The sequence below is a fragment of the Carcharhinus amblyrhynchos genome, unplaced genomic scaffold (genome assembly GCF_965287045.1).
Source record: "Carcharhinus amblyrhynchos unplaced genomic scaffold, sCarAmb.v2.hapA scaffold_550, whole genome shotgun sequence".
In the NCBI taxonomy this organism is placed as follows: domain Eukaryota; kingdom Metazoa; phylum Chordata; class Chondrichthyes; order Carcharhiniformes; family Carcharhinidae; genus Carcharhinus; species Carcharhinus amblyrhynchos.
This window is the reverse complement of record NW_027650290.1, coordinates 63456-80532: the sequence shown is the minus strand read 5'-3', so window position 1 is coordinate 80532 and position 17077 is coordinate 63456. Positions and strand designations below refer to the sequence as shown.

The following is a 17077-nucleotide window of genomic DNA, read 5'->3' as shown; positions in this document are numbered from 1 at the left end:
GGGTTACAGGAATAGGGCTTGGGTGGGATTGCGGTCGGTGTCAAATTGCCCCTTAGTGTCCAAAGATGTGCAGGTTATATGGATTGGCCATGCTAAATTGCCATTAGTGCCCAAAGATGAATGGGTTAGGTGGATTGGCTATGTTAAATTTTCCAAGTCAGGGGAATTAACAGGGTAAATATGTGCGGTTACGTGGATAGAGCCCGGGTAGGATTGTTGTCAGTGCAGGCTCGATGGGCTGAATGGCTTCCTTCTGCACTGTAGGGATTGTATTTGATGAAAGGTGAGTTTATTGTGTGCTGTATAGTATGGGATCAGTTCTCTCTCTGGTTCATGAGGTCACTCTGTTTTTAGGTATCTTCCTCAGATAGTCTGTCACCCTAACGAGATCGATGTGTGAGATCCTCGCCAATGTCACCTCGCTGTCCCTCACACTGTCTGCACTTTCAATACAGGCTGGTTCAGCCGGTCAGCTACTCGACTGAGTGAACCTGCGGGTTATCCATCTTCACAGCTGTGCCGATGGAGACAACCTGACTCTCTGTAGCTGTGTGGAGCTCCCTGACCAGATCCTGAGGTGACTCACAATGTAGTCAGCGTCTGGTGAAAGGTGCAGACAGTCAGCCTCTTACAGTAAGATGTGCACCGTTCACAAGTGTCAATGTAAGGAGAGCTCCCCACTCTCCAACCGAGATATTTACATTCAGTTTCTGTGATTGGTCATTCACTTATTTCAATATACTGTGAGGGGACAGCTCCAATCTCATTTCCTGTGCATCGGTGGAGACAAACATAGAATCCCTACAGTGCAGAAGGAGGCTGTTTGGCCCATCGAGTCTGCACCGACAACAATCCTACCCAGGCCCTATTCCTGTAACCCCATGTATTTACTCTGCTAATCCCCCGACACTAAAGGGCAATTTAGCATGGCACATCCTCCTAACCTGCACATCCTTGGACATTAAGAGGCAATTTAGTATAGCCAATTGACCTAACCCGCACATCTTTGGACACTAAGGGACAATTTAGCATGGCCAATCCACCCTAACCTGCACATCTTTGGACACTAAGGGGCAATTTAGCATGGCCAATCCACCTAACCTGCACATCTTTGGAATGTGGGAGAAAACCAGAACATCCAGAGGAAACCCACGCAGACACAGGGAAAAGGTGCAAACTCTGCACAGACAATGATCTGAGGCCAGAATCGAACTCAGTCTCTGGTGCTGTGATGCAGCAGTGCTGCCACCCACTCCCCCCACCCCCACCATGTGTTACCGTGCAACAGAATTGGTGGAGATGTGTCAAACACTGCTGGCTGTGTGATTATCCATTCCCGTCGTGCACTGCAGGAAATCACCAAAACTCCAAACCCGCAACCCTACCAGCTACAGGGACAATGGCAGCACATTTGGGGTGGCACGGTAGCACAGTGGTTAGCACTGCTGCTTCACAGCGCCAGGGACCTGGGTTCGATTCCTGGCTCGGGTCACTGTCTGTGTGGAGTCTGCACATTCTCCTTGTGTCTGTGTGGGTTTCCTCCGGGTGCTCCGGTTTCCTCCCACAATCCAAAGATGTGCAGATTAGGTTGATTGGCCATGCTAAAATTGCCCCATAGTGTACTAGGATGCTTAGGTTAGAGGGATTAGCGGTAAAATATGTAGGGATATGGGGGTAGGGCTTGGTTGGGATTGTGATTGGTGCAGACTCAATGGGCCGAAGGGCCTCTTACTGCACTGTAGGGTTCTATGATTCTATGATTTGGGGGGGCGGGAGCACCAACACCCTGAGGTTCCCCTCCAAACCACACACCACTCTGACTTGAAAAGATATTGGCTGTTCCTTCAGTGTGGCTGGGTATCAAAATCCTCCAACCCCATCCCTAGCAGCACTGTGGGCGTACCTACCCCACATGGACTGCGGTGGGTTCAAGATGGCGGCTCACCACCGCCTTCTCAAGGGGCAATTGAGGATGGGCAATAAACACTGGGCCTAACCAACGGCGCCCACACCCCGTAAGTTAATTTTAAAATGTGCCGTGCGGCTGGATTAGGCCGAGGAGCTGAACCCTGGCCGAGCGAGGCCTACGACGGGAAGCGGACACTGCTGAGAGACAACGTAAGGGTTAAAAAGGAGCCTCCTGTCGAGGTTAAAATCAAATAATAAATATTCAGGACTGAGGGAAACCGTTAACAGATTTGTTTGCGGTTGCTAACACCCCTTGAGGCCTGGTGGTTTGACACAAGCCTCACCACCACCCCCCCTCCGCCCCCGCTCTGTGTGGGTCACCGTGTGGATAATGACCTGATAATCGCTCAGGTTTGTCTTTTCCCAGGAGCCTGGGAGGTGGGCCGCTGTTTATTGAGCTGAATGGCGGTTTACAACAGCGTTGCTTGTGTGAACAGATGCTCTCGATAGATCAACCAAGAGTCAAGCTGCCCAGTTCCCAGCTCCGAGCGGGGCCCTGCTCTCTAAACAATCATCAAATTGTGGCTCCCGCGCTGCAATGTTTGTCGAAGCAAAGAAATCAACTGGAGTCCGGGGCACGCTCTCAGCACAGGAGTGACAGACAGACTGTGTGCGCTGATCTGTCACAGGCACTCAGCCGCACCTCACAGACATCCCTTCCTTCATCTCTCGTCATTTTTCAAATCGTTTTATGAGGTCGGGATGCCAGCAGAACCTAAGGGTTGACACTGGCTATCGCCGGATTCATCCACCCTCTTGTACGTGGATCATACAATCCCTACAATGCGGAGGGAGACCACTCAGCCCATCGAGTCTGCACCAGCAGCAATCCCATCCAGTCCCTTATTCCCGTAACCCCACATATTCACCCCGCTAATCCCTCGAACCTATGTAACCTGGGACACTAAGGGGCAATTTAGCATGACCAATCAACCTCATCTGCACATCTGCGCAAGGAACTACAAAAGGTTGTGAATGTAGCCCAATCCATCGCGCAAACCAGCCTCCCATCCATTGACTCCGTCTACACTTCCCACTGCCTCGGTAAAGCAGCTGCTCAGAAGGGATAGCAGGACTAGGGGGCGCAGCCTCAAGATAAAGGGGGGGGGGGCGCAGTTTAAAACGGAGTTGAGGAGGAACTTCTTCACTCAAAGGGTGGTGAATCTCTGGAATCCTCTGCCCATTGAAGCGGTGGAGGCTACCTCGCTAAATATATTTAAGTCACGGGTAGATAGGTTTTTGACAGACAAGGGAATTAAGGGTTATGAGGAGAAAGTGGGAAAGTGGAACTGATCCACTTCAGATCAGCCATGATCTTATTGAATGGCGGGGCAGGCTCGAAGGGCCAGATGGCCTACTCCTGCTTCTATTTCTTATGTTCTTATGGGGCAATAAATATTTTTCAGGAGGTGGATAGATTCTTGACTAACACGGAGGTCAAAGGTTATCGGGTGAAAGTGGAGTTTGAGGCCACAACCACCTCATGGGCTTATTGAATGGCGGAGCAGGCTTGAGGGGCTGAACGGCCTACTCCTGCTCCTAATGCCTACGTGCGATTACAACAACAACATATTGCCTTTCTCTTGCACCTAGCGAAATGGCATGTGGATTTACAGGCAGATGGTGCCTCAGTTTAACATCTGGATTGAGGGAACAAGCAGCCGGTGGCACAGTGGTCAGCAATACTGCCTCACAGCACCAGGGACCCGGTTCGATTCCCAGCTCGGGTCACTGTCTGTGTGGAATCTGCACATTCTCCCTGTGTCTGCGTGGGTTTTCTCCAGGTGCTCCGGTTTCCTCCCACAGTCCGAAAGATGCAATGTTTAGGTGGATTGGCCATGTTAAATTCTCCCCCAGTGTACCCGAACAGGTGCCGGAGTGTGGCAACTAAGGGATTTTCACAGTAACTTCATTACAGTGTTAATGTAAGCTTACTTGTGACACTAATAAATAAATACCCTCCGTCAGCACTGCAGTGGAAGGTTAGCAGAGGTTATAGACTCAACCCACACTGTACTGACTCAGAGAGGAGTGCTGTATCTGAACTAAACTGACATGATTGGAAGGACGGACTTTGCGATGTGATGGCTGTTTGTGAATCTTCTTGTAGATGTTAAGACCGCCCACGACTGCTCAACACTCCCGCGCTGCCCCCTGTGCCAGGAGGAGTTAACTCGAGGAGATCTCCAGCAACACCTGAAGCATGAATTGGAGAGATTGATGGCACTCAGCCCCAGGTCTGTGTCAGGGGGAACAAGTGTGGGTGAGAGCCGTAAGGTGGAGATGCTGGCGTTGGACTGGGGTGGGCACAGTTAGAAATCTCACAACACCAGGTTAAAGTCCAACTGCTCTATTTGGAATCGCGCTGCTCCTTCATCGCTCACCTGACGAAGGGGCAGCGCTCCGAAAGCTCGTGATTCCAAATAAACCTGTTGGACTTTAATCTGATGTTGCGAGACTTCTTACTAGGGGAACAAGTTGGGGGGGACATTCATTCTGCTGCTCCACCCCTTTCTGCTTTCCCCCTCTGCCTCCCACATCGTCAGAAACACAAACCAGTAACCGTCAGTCTCACCACCCCATGTCCCTGCTGAAAATGTTCTACCTTTGCTGGTGCAAGAGATATGAATTTGAGAGAGGATTGGGCCTCAGTTTGGAACTCTTTGAGGTGGGGTGAGGTGGGGGGGGTGAGGACAACCTCACCGAAAAAATTCTAAGTGTTGAATGAATGTAAAAATGGAAGGGGATTGCATCAAATCTTTGGGTGAGCTTCCAGACGCAATCGTAAGGCACTTAGAGAAAAAAGATCCCAAATGTGATTCTTGCCAGTAGGGGAGGGAGTGGAGTCATTAAGATTACCCCCTCTGTATTTCTCAAGTGACTGGGATCTGTATGATGAATCTGAATGTGAATAGGTAATTATTTGTGGGTGACACTGTCTGTAGCTCATTTACCAATAGCCAGGGCACCAATGGAAAAAGGACATTATTTGTGTAGATTTTACAGTGAGTCGCGTTTACAGCTTATACATTTGGATTTCCACCATTAATAAAGTGGGAGGCTGAGTTATATTTGGGAAGGAATGACTTCCCAGGAATTATGAAATTGTTTACATCAATTGCGAGTGCAATGCTCTTCCTCAAAATCTTCCAGCTCCCACACTGGCTCACAGCGCCAGTGACCCGGGTTCGATTCCTGGCTTGGGTCACTGTCTGTGTAGACCTACACATCTTTGGAACACCAAAGGGCAATTTTACACGGCCAATTCACCTAACCCACACATCTTTGGTACACTAAGGGGAACTTACCATGGCCAATCCACCTTACCTCCATATCTTTGGAGACTAAGGGGCAAGTTAACATAGCCAATCCACCTAACCTGCACGCCTTTGGGACACTAAGGGACAATTTACCATAGCCAATCCACCTAACCTGCACACTGTTGGGACACTAAAGGACAATTTACCATGGCCAATCCACCTAACCTGCACACTTTTGGGACACTAAGGGACAATTTACCATAGCCAATCCACCTAACCTGCACACTGTTGGGACACTAAAGGACAATTTAGCATGGCCAATCTACCTAGCCTGCACATCTTTGGGACACTAAGGAGCAATTTAGCCTGGTCAATCCACCTAACCTACACATTTTTGGAGACTAAGGGGCAAGTTAACATGTCCCCTTACTTTCACATCCTTTGACTTTGAGAGGAAACCGGAGCACCAGGAGGAAACCCACACAGACACGGGGAGAACATGCAGACTCCATACAGACAGTCACCCAAGATCAGAATCGAACCTGGGTCTCTGGGACTGTGAGGCAGCAGTGCTAACCGCTGTGCCACCCATGAACAGATCCTTGAAGAATATCTACCCTGAAATTCTCCTCATCCTCAAGCGAACCATGCCTTAGAATGCAATTGGTGCCACAAAGCTGGAATATCCGGAAAAGGGTAACATGCACCATTAGCTGCATCTGTTAATAGATTGGGAAATGTTGATGTACAAATGGACCTGGGTGTCCTTGGACACCAGTTGCTGAAAGTAAGCATGCAGTTGCAGCAGGTAATTAGGAAGGCAAATGGTATATCGGCCTTCATTGCAAGATATTTTACTGCAGCTGTACAGGGCCTTGGTGAGGCCACACCTGGAGTATTGTGTACAGTTTTAACCTCCTTACCTAAGAAAGGATCGAGGGAGAGCAGCAAATGTTCACCAGCCTGATTCCTGGGGTGGCCGGATTGTCATAGGAGGAGAGATTGGGTCAACTGGGCCTGTCTTCTCTGGAATTTGATGAATCAGAAGAGATCCCATAGAAAAAGATAAGAATTCTGGCAGGCCTGGACAGACTGGATACAGGGTCTAGGCCAAGGGATCAAAGTCTCAGGATACGGGGTAGACCATTTAGGATCAAGAAGAGAAATTTCTTCATTTAGCTGGTGACAGTTCTGTGGATTTCTCGACCATAGAAAGCTGTGGAGGCCTTGATAATCACTGAATATACTCAAGAAGAAAATAGATAGATTTCTAGCTGAGAAAGATGTCAAGGGATATTGAGAGAGTGTGGGAATATGGTTAGAATCATAGAATTTATACTGCAGAAGGAGGCCCCTTGGCCCATCGAGCCTGCACTGACAACAATCCCACCCAGGCCCTATTCTCATAACTCCTCATATTTATATTCCTAATCCTCCTAACACTAAGGGGCAATTTATCATGGCCAATCAACCTAACCTGCACATCTTTAGACTGTGGGTGGAAACTGGAGCACCCAGAGGAAACCCTTGCAGACACAGGGAGAATGTACAAACTCCACACAATCACCCAAATCGAACCTGGGTCCCTGGTGCTGTGAGGCAACAGTGCTCACCACTGTGCCACTGTGCACTCTTACCAATGCCAAATGGTATTGAGATAGAGGATTGGCAGTGATCATGTTGAATGGTGGAGCAGGCTCGGAGGGCCAAATGGCCTAATTCTACTTTTCTATCTTCTCACTCCCCAGTCCTGCCCTGTATATGTGAGACAAGATGGCCAGGAGTGCTCTCCATTGGTGGATAATGGAGTGCGGTCGTCCAGGAGACCAGGCAAATTGTCAAGGGGTCAATCCAGGGCTCCAGGGGGGGAGTTTGATGTTTCTGGGATTTGTGCGGCCTAATCAAGCAGTGGGGTGTCTCATTCTCTCTGAATTGATTGAGTTATGGTCTCATTTACATCTCCAAACACTAACTTTTGTTCCTTTCTTTCAGCTGTGAGGCGGAAAGTGCAACTTTACAACTGACACAGGTAATTGATGGCACATCTTTCTGTTTTTTGATTTGCTTTGATTTATTATTGTCACATGTATTAGTATACAGTGAAAAGTATTGTTTCAGTGAAAGGTAGCGTGTTATACGGACTGTTCATAGAGAAGGAAAGCAGGGGGTGCAGAATGTAGTGTTACAGTCATAGCTAGAGAATGGAGGAAGATCAACTTAATGTGAGGTAGGTCCATCCAAAAGTCTGACAGCAGCAGGGGAGAAGCTGTTCTTGTGTTGGTTGGTACGTGACCTCAGACTTTTGTACCTTTTCCCTGATGGAAGAAGGTGGAAGAGAGAATGTCCGGGGTGCATGGGGTCTTTAATTATGCTGGCTGCTTTGCCCAGGCAGTGGGAAGTGTAGACGGAGTCAATGGATGGGAGGCTGGTTTGAGTGATGGGTTGGGCTACATTCACGATCTTTTGTATTTCCTTGCGATCTTGGGCAGAGCAGGAGCCATACCAAGCTGCGATACAACCAGAAAGAATGTTTCCTATGGTGAATCTATAAAAGTTGGTGAAAGTCATAGCGGACATGCCAAATTTCCTTCGTCTTCTGAGAAAGTAGAGGTGTTGGTGGGCTTTCTTAACTATAGTGTCAGCATGGGGGGACCAGGACAAGTCATTGGTGATCTGGACATCTAAAAACATGAAGCTTTCGACCATTTCTACTTCGTCCCCTTTGATGTAGACAGATGCATGACCTCCAGTACGCTTCCTGAAGTCGATGACAGTCTCCTTCGTTTTGTTGACATTGAGGGAGAGATTATTGTTGCCGTACCAGTTCACCAGATTCTCTATCTCATTCCTGTCCTCTGTCTCGTCATTGCCTAAGATCAAAGAATGAAGTTCTCAGTGTGTAATTAGAACATTATTGAACTCAATGTCAAGGTGGCTGCCCCAATGGGTAGAGCACGGGACAGAGATGGGATTAAGCTTGCCTACGTCCAGGTTTCTGCGCTTCCAATTGTGGACACAGATTCCTGAACTAATGCCCACGTGCCAGTGTCTGCTGCCAGTCCACCCACTGACAGCCATGCCTTAAATGTATATGAAGCAGGGGCCAGGTTTTGGACCTAGTCATAGGATCTTAGAGATAAACAGCATGGAAACAGGCCCTTTGGCCCAACTGGTCCATGCCAACCAGGTTTCTTAAACTGAACTAATCCCATTTACCTGTGTTTGGCTCATATAAAAATGGGAAATGGAATTTAATCCAGACAAACGCAAGGTGATGCATTTTGGAGGATCAGATTTAGGTGTGAATTATACTGTAAATGGCAGAACACTTAGGAACATTAACATGCAGAGGGATCTGGGCGTACAGCTCCCTAAAAGTGGCAACATGGGGGTGGGGGGGGCAAGGTGATTAAGAAGGCACATGGCATGCTTGCCTTCATCAACCAGGGCTTTGAGTACAAGAGTTGGGAAATCATGTTGCAGCGATATAAAACCATGGTTAGGCCGCATTTGGCGTATTCTGTGCAGTTCTGGTCACCGCACTACCAGAAGGATGTGGAAATTTTAGAGAGAGTGCAGAGAAGGTTCACCAGGATGTTGCCTGGTCTCGCGGGTGTTGGCCATGAGGAGAGGTTGGATAAACTAGGATTGTTTTCACTGGAGTGACAGAGGCTGAGGGGAGACCTGATAGAGGTCTACATAATTATGAGAGGCGTGGACAGGATGGAGAGTTAGAGACTTTTTCCCCAGGGTGAAAGTGTCAATTACAAGGGGGCACAGGCTCAAGGTGAGAGGGGGAGAGTTTAAGGGAGATGTGCGGGGGAGGTTTTTCACCCAGAGGGGTGGGTGTCTGGAATGTGCTGCCAGAGGAGGTGGTGGAAGCAGGAACATTAGCGATATTTAAAAGGTATCTGGATGGAAGTAGAGGGATACAGATCAACTAAGGCCAGAAGTCTTTTTTAGTTCAGTTAGGGCATTATGATTGGCACAGGCTTGGAGGGCTGAAGGGCCTGTTCTTGTACTATACTTTTCTTTGTTCTTGTCCTTAAACCTTTCCCATCCATGTACCTGTCCAAATATCTTTTAAATGTAATTGTACCCGCCTCTACCACCTTGTCTGGCACCTCATTCCATACACCACCCTCTGTGTGAAAAAGTTATCCCTCGGGTCTCTTTGAAATCTTTCCCCTCTCATCTTAACCTACACCCTCTCGTTTTGGACTCCCCCTACCCTGGGGAAAAGACCTTGGCTATTCACCTTATCTATACCCCTCATGATTTTAAAAACCTCTATAAGGTCACCCCTCATCCTCCTACACTCCAGGGAAAAAGTTTAAAGTTAATTTACATTAACACTGCAATGAAGTTACTGTGCTAATCCCCTGGTTGCCACACTCCAGCGCCTGTTCAGGTACACCGAGGGAGAACTTAGCATGGCCAATGCACCCTAACCAGCACGTCTTTCTGACTGTGGGAGGAAACTGGAGCACCCGGAGGAAACCTATGCAGACATGGGGAGAACATGCAGGCTCCACACAGACAGTGACCCAAGTCGGGAGTTGAACCCAGGTCCCTGGTGCTGTTAAGCAGCAGTGCCAACCACTGTGCCACCCTTTGCTAAGGAAAGGCAAAATCCTTACTGATTCCGAAACTGGGCCAGTCTGACCTCCCTGTGATTAACCTACACATGAGACATACACTGTGACCCTCGCATTCCTGTTGTCTTCACTATCTGTATTAATGCTTCTTATCTTTCCCCAGAGTCCTTCCATTAAGAAAGAAGTGGAATCTCCCAGTGGGTCACCCGTATCTACAGACGATGGCCACCATCTGGAAAGACAACAGGTGAAACCGTGTTGAGTGACGTGTCACGTGGTTGTGAGATTGCCTTAGTCCCATCTGTCTTGCTGCAGAATGTCGACTGTATTTCCTTGGTAATAAGGGGCAGTGCCAGAGGAAATGCCAGGGCAGTGCTTGGGCATGACCCTCTGCCGTCTGGGAGTTATACTTACAGTGGTGGGTCCTCTTTGTCAAGTTCCCAACCTGTTGGAAGGGGAACTCGTTACGTGGAGAGGATGATACAGTGGGAGGACCCAATTTCATCTCCCGCAGAGTGGTAATGTGTGGAATTCACTCCCACAGGAAGTAGTTGAGGCCAAAACCTTGTGTGATTTCAAGAAGAAATTAGATATAGCTCTTGGGGCTAAAGGGATCAAGGGATATGGGGGGGAGGGGAAGGGGGGATCAGGATATTGAATTTGATGATCAGCCATGATCAAAATGAATGGTGGAGCAGACTTGAAGGGCCAAATGGCCTCCTCCTGCTTCTAGTTTCTACGTCACGTCATTGAAATTTTCACAGTAACTTCTTTGCAGTGTTAATGTCAGCTTACTTGTGACACTAATAAAAAATTTTAAAAAATGCATGGCAATGGCATTCTTAACTTTTTATGGTGGGAACCCCATTAGGGGGCGGCATCGTGGCACAGTGGTGCCTCACAGCGCCAGGGACCCGGGTTCGATTCCCGGCTTGGTCAGTGTGTGTGGAATTTGCACGTTCTCCCCGTGTCTGCGTGGGTTTCCTCCCACAGTCTGAAAGACGTGTTGGTTAGGTGGACTGGCGGTGCTAATTTTCTCTCAGTGTACCTGAACAGGCACCGGAGTGTGGCGACTAGGGGATTTTCACAGTAACTTCATTGCAGTGTTAATGTAAGCTGACTTGTGACACTAATGAATAAACTCTAAAGCTTTATTTCATTGGTGGGGGAGGAGACGTTATCTCAATGTGTAAATGCCATTTTGGCTCTGCTGTTTGATTGCCCCCCCCCCTCTCCCCTTCTCCCCCCACGACCTTCCCAGCCACTGGAAATGGTGAAAGTTCCCCCCACTCCCTTCACAATCTCTTTGTGGCATCAGTTTTGGCTGCCACCCTCTCGCTGTAACACGGCAGCATAGAGCTTCAAAAGCTTCAACAATCCCATTGCAAAAGATCAAGCAGGGAAACAAATCCGTGATTAACATTATTATATTTTCTTTTATTCGTTGTTGGAATGTGAGTGTCGCTGATGAGGCCAGCATTTAACGTCCATTCCTAATTGCCCTTGAGTGGTGAGCTGTACATGACCGAGTGGTTCGCTGTGGATTTGGGAGGGGGGCACTGCATGGCTGGGGTCAGGAGTCACATGTGGGTCAGAGAATCCTCCTCAGGAGGCCGTGAGCAAACCAGATGGGCCCTTATCCCAATTCAGTCACCATCATTAATACGATTAGTATTAAGTGTTAGTATCATAGAATCCCAGTAGTGCAGAAGGAGGCCATTCAGCCCATCGAGTCTGTGTCGACCACAATCCCATCCAGGCCCTATTCCCGCGACCCCACATATTTACCCTGACATTAAGGGGCAATTTAGCATGGCCAATGCACCTAACCGCACATCTTTGGACGTGGGAGGAAACCGGAGCACCCGGAGGAAACCCACACAGACATGGGGAGAATGTGCAGACTCCACCCAGACAGTGTGACGGGTTTGCCTGGATGGGAGCAGCTCCAACACTAGCCGAAGCTCGACACCATCCAGGACAAAGCAGCCCTGTGATTGGCATCACATCCACGACATTCAGTCCCTCTGCCACTGACACTCAGTAGCAGCCGTGTGTACCATCTACTAGATGCACTGCAGCAACTCACCAAGGCTCCTTAGACAGCACCTTCCAAACCCATGGCCACTTCCATCTAGAAGGACAAGGGCAGCAGATACATGGGGGACACCACCACCTGCAAGTTCCCCTCTAAGCCACTCACTATCCCGAATTGGAAATATATCGGCTGTTCCTTCACTGTGGCTGGGTGAATCCTGGAATCCCCTCTCTAACAGCACAGTGGGTCAACCCACAGCACGGGGACTGCAGCGATTCAAGAAGGCAGCTCACCACCACCTTCTCAAGGGGCAATTTGGGTTGGGTAATAAATACTGGCCCAGCCAGCGACACCCTGTCCTATGATTGAGTAAAAAATATTCTATCCCGGTTTATTAATTACCTGAATTTAAATTCCTCCATCAGTGGTGATGGGATTTGAACTTGTGACTCAAGAGGATTATTCTGGGTTTCTAGCCCAGAGACATTCCCACTTTGCTATTCACTATGTCTATTTATGCTGCCTCTAAGTTACTCTGAAGTAGCTTCCAGCTGTGGGTGCAGAGATGCTGTTTCAAATACAGAAGCAGGGATTATGGTGTTGTAATTATCCAGGGCCTTGGTGAGGCCACACTCAGAATTTTGTGTGCAGTTCTGGTCTCCTTTTCTGAGGAAGGATGTTCTTGTTCTCGAGGGAGTGCAGTGAAGGTTTACCAGGCTGATTCCGGGGATTTCGGGACTGATGTACGAGGAGAGATTGACGAGGTTCGGATTGTTTTCACTGGAATTCAGACGAATGAGGGGGGGATCTCATAGAGACTTATAAAATTCTAACAGGACTAGACAGGGTAGAGGCAGGGAGGATGTTCCTGATGGTGGGGGAGTCCAGAACCAGGGGGTCACAGTCTGAGGATTCGGGGTAGACCATTTAGGACGGAGCTGAGGAGACATTTCTTCACCCGGTGAGTCTGTGGAATTCATTCCCACAGGAAGTAGTTGATGCCAAAACATTGAATGTATTCAAGATGCAGCTGGATATACCTTTTTGAGGTGAATGGGATCCAAGGTTATGGGGAGAAAGCAGGATTAAACTATTGAGTCGGATGATCAGCCATGATCGTGATGAATGGCGGAGCAAGCTCGATGGGCTGACTGGCCTCCTCCTGCTTCTATCTTCTACGTTTCTGTGTAAATAATCAACTATAACAACTTCTGTTTGTCCACAGACTCTGCAACAAGTAAAGATTAACAGAGAGGGCCGTCGGAACGGTGAGTCTTTACACTGAGGGACAAGATGGAAGGTCAAAACCAGGGCAACAGACATGCGCATATGTCTATATATATATACACATTTTGATTCGATTTATTATTGCCACATGAATTGGGATACAGTGAAAAGCATCGTTTCTCGCACGCTGTACAGACAAAGCATACTGTTCATAGAGCACATAGGGGAGAAGGAAAGGAGAGAGTGTTACAATCATAGCTAGGGTGTAGAGAAAGATCAGCTTAATATATGGAAGGTCCATTCAAAAGTCTGACAGCAGCAGGGAAGAAGCTGCTCTTGAGTTGATTGGTACGTGACCTCAGGCTTTTGTATCTTTTTCCCAACGGAAGAAGGCGGAAAGAGAATATCCGGGGTGTGTGGCGTCCTTGATTATGCTGGCTGCTTTTCCAAGGCAGCGGGAAGTGTAGACAGAGTCAATGGATGAGAGGCTGGTTTGAGTGATGGACTGGGCTACATTCACAATCCTTTGTAGTTTCTTGTGGTCTTGGTCAGAGCAGGAGCCAATCCAAGCTGTGATACAACCGGACAGGATGCTTTCTATGTTGAATCTGTAAAAATTGGTGAGAGTCGTAGCGGACATTCTGAATTTCCTTAGCCACCTGAGAAAGTAAAGTTTCGCTAGTGGACAGATTCACCAAAGTGAATTCACTCTTTGTCTTCCTCTGACAGGGAAGTGTAGGGGTTTGTTTGACAGCTTGACAAGATAATGTGATTAGCACTGGGACACTTCCTGCTAGGAGGACACAGGGTTATTCATAAAACCTTAGTGTGAGGACATGAGTTCAAATCCCACTGCCACTAACCCCGTCACTGACAGCTCTCCCCCACACTCCAATGTGAAATCAATGCTTAAATTAAAATAATTCCATCAGTGAAACTTTATTAACCCTGCGTGCAAATACACGGGGGAGCTGGGGGATTAAGTTGAAGATCAGCTGTTTGAGCAGAAACTCATTGCGGCTCCTGCAATTGGAACTGGCGGCTATGAAATGGGATAACATCCCAGCTCAGTCTGCTGCAGTTCAAAGATTTTCCTGTATGAAGGATTATTGAGCAGAGAGGCAGATTGTACCACTTATTATCTCTGTGTGTAACTCCGTCTGTCTCTCTGCAAAAACACGCGATTCAATCAGCCACCACCTGTATTTTTTCTTCAATATTCCTCGCAAAAGGTTTTACAGGAGCCAAGACGCCAACTTGACCTCAAATTTAGAAGAAATATTAGACCATTAGTTCCAAATAACACATCGGAAATTGGTGCTGTCCCCTTTCTGACCCAGACTCCAGTGATCTGATTATTTTAATGCATGCCTGGGAGACAAATGTAAGGCTAAACAATCCATGGGTCTTCATAAAGATAAGATTGGACCCTGGATAATATTCTTCACTGTAAAATGTCATGGTACGAATAGTAACGTACAGCCTCCTCACACAGTGCTTGGGTATGTTTGAAGGTGGAAGTTCTATTCTCCTTACAGAATCCCATAGAACCCCGACAGTGCAGAAAGAGGTCATTCTGCCCATCGGGCCTGTACTGACAACAATCCCAACCAGGCCTCATCCCCGTAACCTTGACACTAAGGGCCAATACAGCATGGCCAAACCCATCCAACCTATCAATATTGAGACACTAATGGCGTAATTTAGCATGGCCAATCCACCTAACCGACCATTCTTGAGACATTAATGTGTAATTTAGCATGGCCAATCCACCTAGCCTGCACATCTTTGGACATTAATGGGGTGGCACGGTGGCACAGTGGTTAGTACTGCTGCCTCATAGTGCCAGAGACCTGGGTTCGATTCCCGCCTTGGGTCTCTGTCTGTGTGGAGTCTGCACGTTCTCCCCATGTCGGTGTAGATACCCTCCGGGTGCTCCAGTTTCCTCTCACAGTCTGAAAGACACGCTGGTTAGGGTGTATTGGCTGTGCTAAATTCTCCCTCAGTGTACCCGAACAGGCACTGGAGTGTGGTGACCCAGAGATTTTCACAGTAGCTTCATTGCAGTGTTAATGTAAGCCTACTTGTGACACTAATAAATGAACTTTAAAACTAATGGGCAACTTAGCATGGCCAATCCACCTAACCTGCATATCTTTGGACTGTGGGAGGAAACTGGAGCACCCGGAGGAAACCCACACAGGCACGGGGAGAATGTGCAGACTCCACTCCGACAGTGACCTAATCTGGGAAATGAACCCAGGTCCCTGGTGCTGTGAAGCAGCAGTGCTAACCACCGTGCCACCATGCCACCCTACATTGTGTTTCCTACATTAGAATAATGACAACACTTTAATAGTGATTCATCGAATGTAAAACATTATGGGATGCCTTCAGGTCCTCACTACTCGGCCTTTGGGCTAAGGTCAAGCGTATCATTGGCAGTCCTGCACTTGATAGAAGTCAATGAGGTTACACTGAATATTTTTAGGGGTGGACGGTGGCACAGTGGTTAGCATTGCTGTTTCACCGTACCGGGGGCCTGGGTTCGATTCCTGGCCTGGGTCATTGTCTGAGTGGAGTTTGCACATTCTCCCCATGTCTGCATGGGTTTCCTCCAGGGGCTCCAGTTTCCTCCCACAGTCTGAAAGACGTGCTGACTGGGTGCGCTGGCCGTGCTAAAATCTCCCTCGGTGTATCTGAACAGGCGACTAGGGGAATTTCACAGTAACTTCATTGCAGTGTTAACATAAGCCTTACTTGTGACCATTAAATAAACTTTAGCTTTAAGGTGCTATATGAATGAAAGTCGTCTTCACGACAGGACACAATTAAAGAGGAATTCCATTCCTTCTAAATGGACCCATAAAACACAAAATGTACAAAAAGGAAGTGTTCCTTGTTCATTGGTGTGGACAGCACATGGCACAGTGGTTAGCACTGCTGCCTCACAGGGACCCGGGTTCGATTCCGGCCTCGGGTCACTGACTGTGTGGAGTTTGCACATTTTCCCTGTGTCTGCGTGGGTTTTGCTCTGGTTTCTTCTCACAGTCCAAAGATGTATGGGTTAGGTGGATTAGCCATTGCTAAACTACCCATTAGTTTTAAAGTTTATTTATTAGTGTATCAAGTAGACTTACATTAGTGTCCAAAGATGTGTAGGTTACCGTGGCTTGGCCATGCTAAATTGACCTTTAGCCTTCAAAGATCATAGAATCATAGAATCCCTACAGTGCAGAAGGAGGCCATTCAGCCCATCAAGTCTGCACTGACAACATTCCCACCCGGGCCCTATCCCCACACCTTTATCCTAGCTAATCCCCCTGATTCTAAGATGCAACTTAGCATGGCCAGTCGATCTAACCCACACATCTTTGGGGGTGTGGGAGGAAACTGGAGCACCCGGAGGAAACCCACGCAGACATGGGGAGAGCGTGCAAAGTCCACACAGATAACGACCCAAGCTGGGAGTTGAACCTGGGTCCCTGGTGCTGCGAGGCAGCAGTGCTAACCACTGTGCCACCCTCTCAGTTTTCTGAAGTTAGGATGTGTTCATTGCATTGAAATTACTAATCAGAAGCTGGTCTCCCTGGAAGCCTGGCTATCTCCATTGATGGCACGGTGGAGGGGGAGTGGAATCGAGAGCAATAGGCTATATTTCTTGGGAAATGGTTTCACTCGAGGCAGCAACTTCTGATCCAAAAAGAGGGCAACATCGCCCCCTAGTGCATTGAATTCAAAATCCACCCTTTCCAAAACCTCTGGTGGCCGCAACCCCTGCTTACCTCATTCCAGTTTGTACCTCCTACCTTACAGTATCTAGCCCTGAGCTACCACGATCGACAGAGTACTCAGTTATCATGCACTCTGGCCTACCCTTGTTAAACGCTTGTCCTTGTAGACTGAATGGTCGTGAGGAAATATGATGACGTGTTCACACGTGAGATGGGGTGGTGGGAGCCTGCCAGTTGTCCCTGGGATCTCGG

General features: G+C 48.2%; 1 protein-coding gene across 1 annotated transcript in view; it reads left to right on the top strand.

Moving 5' to 3' along the window:
• The window catches only part of LOC145339588 (E3 ubiquitin-protein ligase RNF220-like), a 41241-nt gene that overhangs the window by 11123 nt on the left and 13041 nt on the right, over positions 1 to 17077 (top strand). Inside the window, exons 3-6 of the mRNA XM_080184084.1 lie at positions 4079 to 4205; positions 7221 to 7257; positions 9990 to 10073; positions 13090 to 13132. Of these exons, the coding sequence (XP_080040210.1) occupies positions 4079 to 4205; positions 7221 to 7257; positions 9990 to 10073; positions 13090 to 13132 (291 nt within the window). The remainder of the gene's footprint in view (positions 1 to 4078; positions 4206 to 7220; positions 7258 to 9989; positions 10074 to 13089; positions 13133 to 17077) is intronic.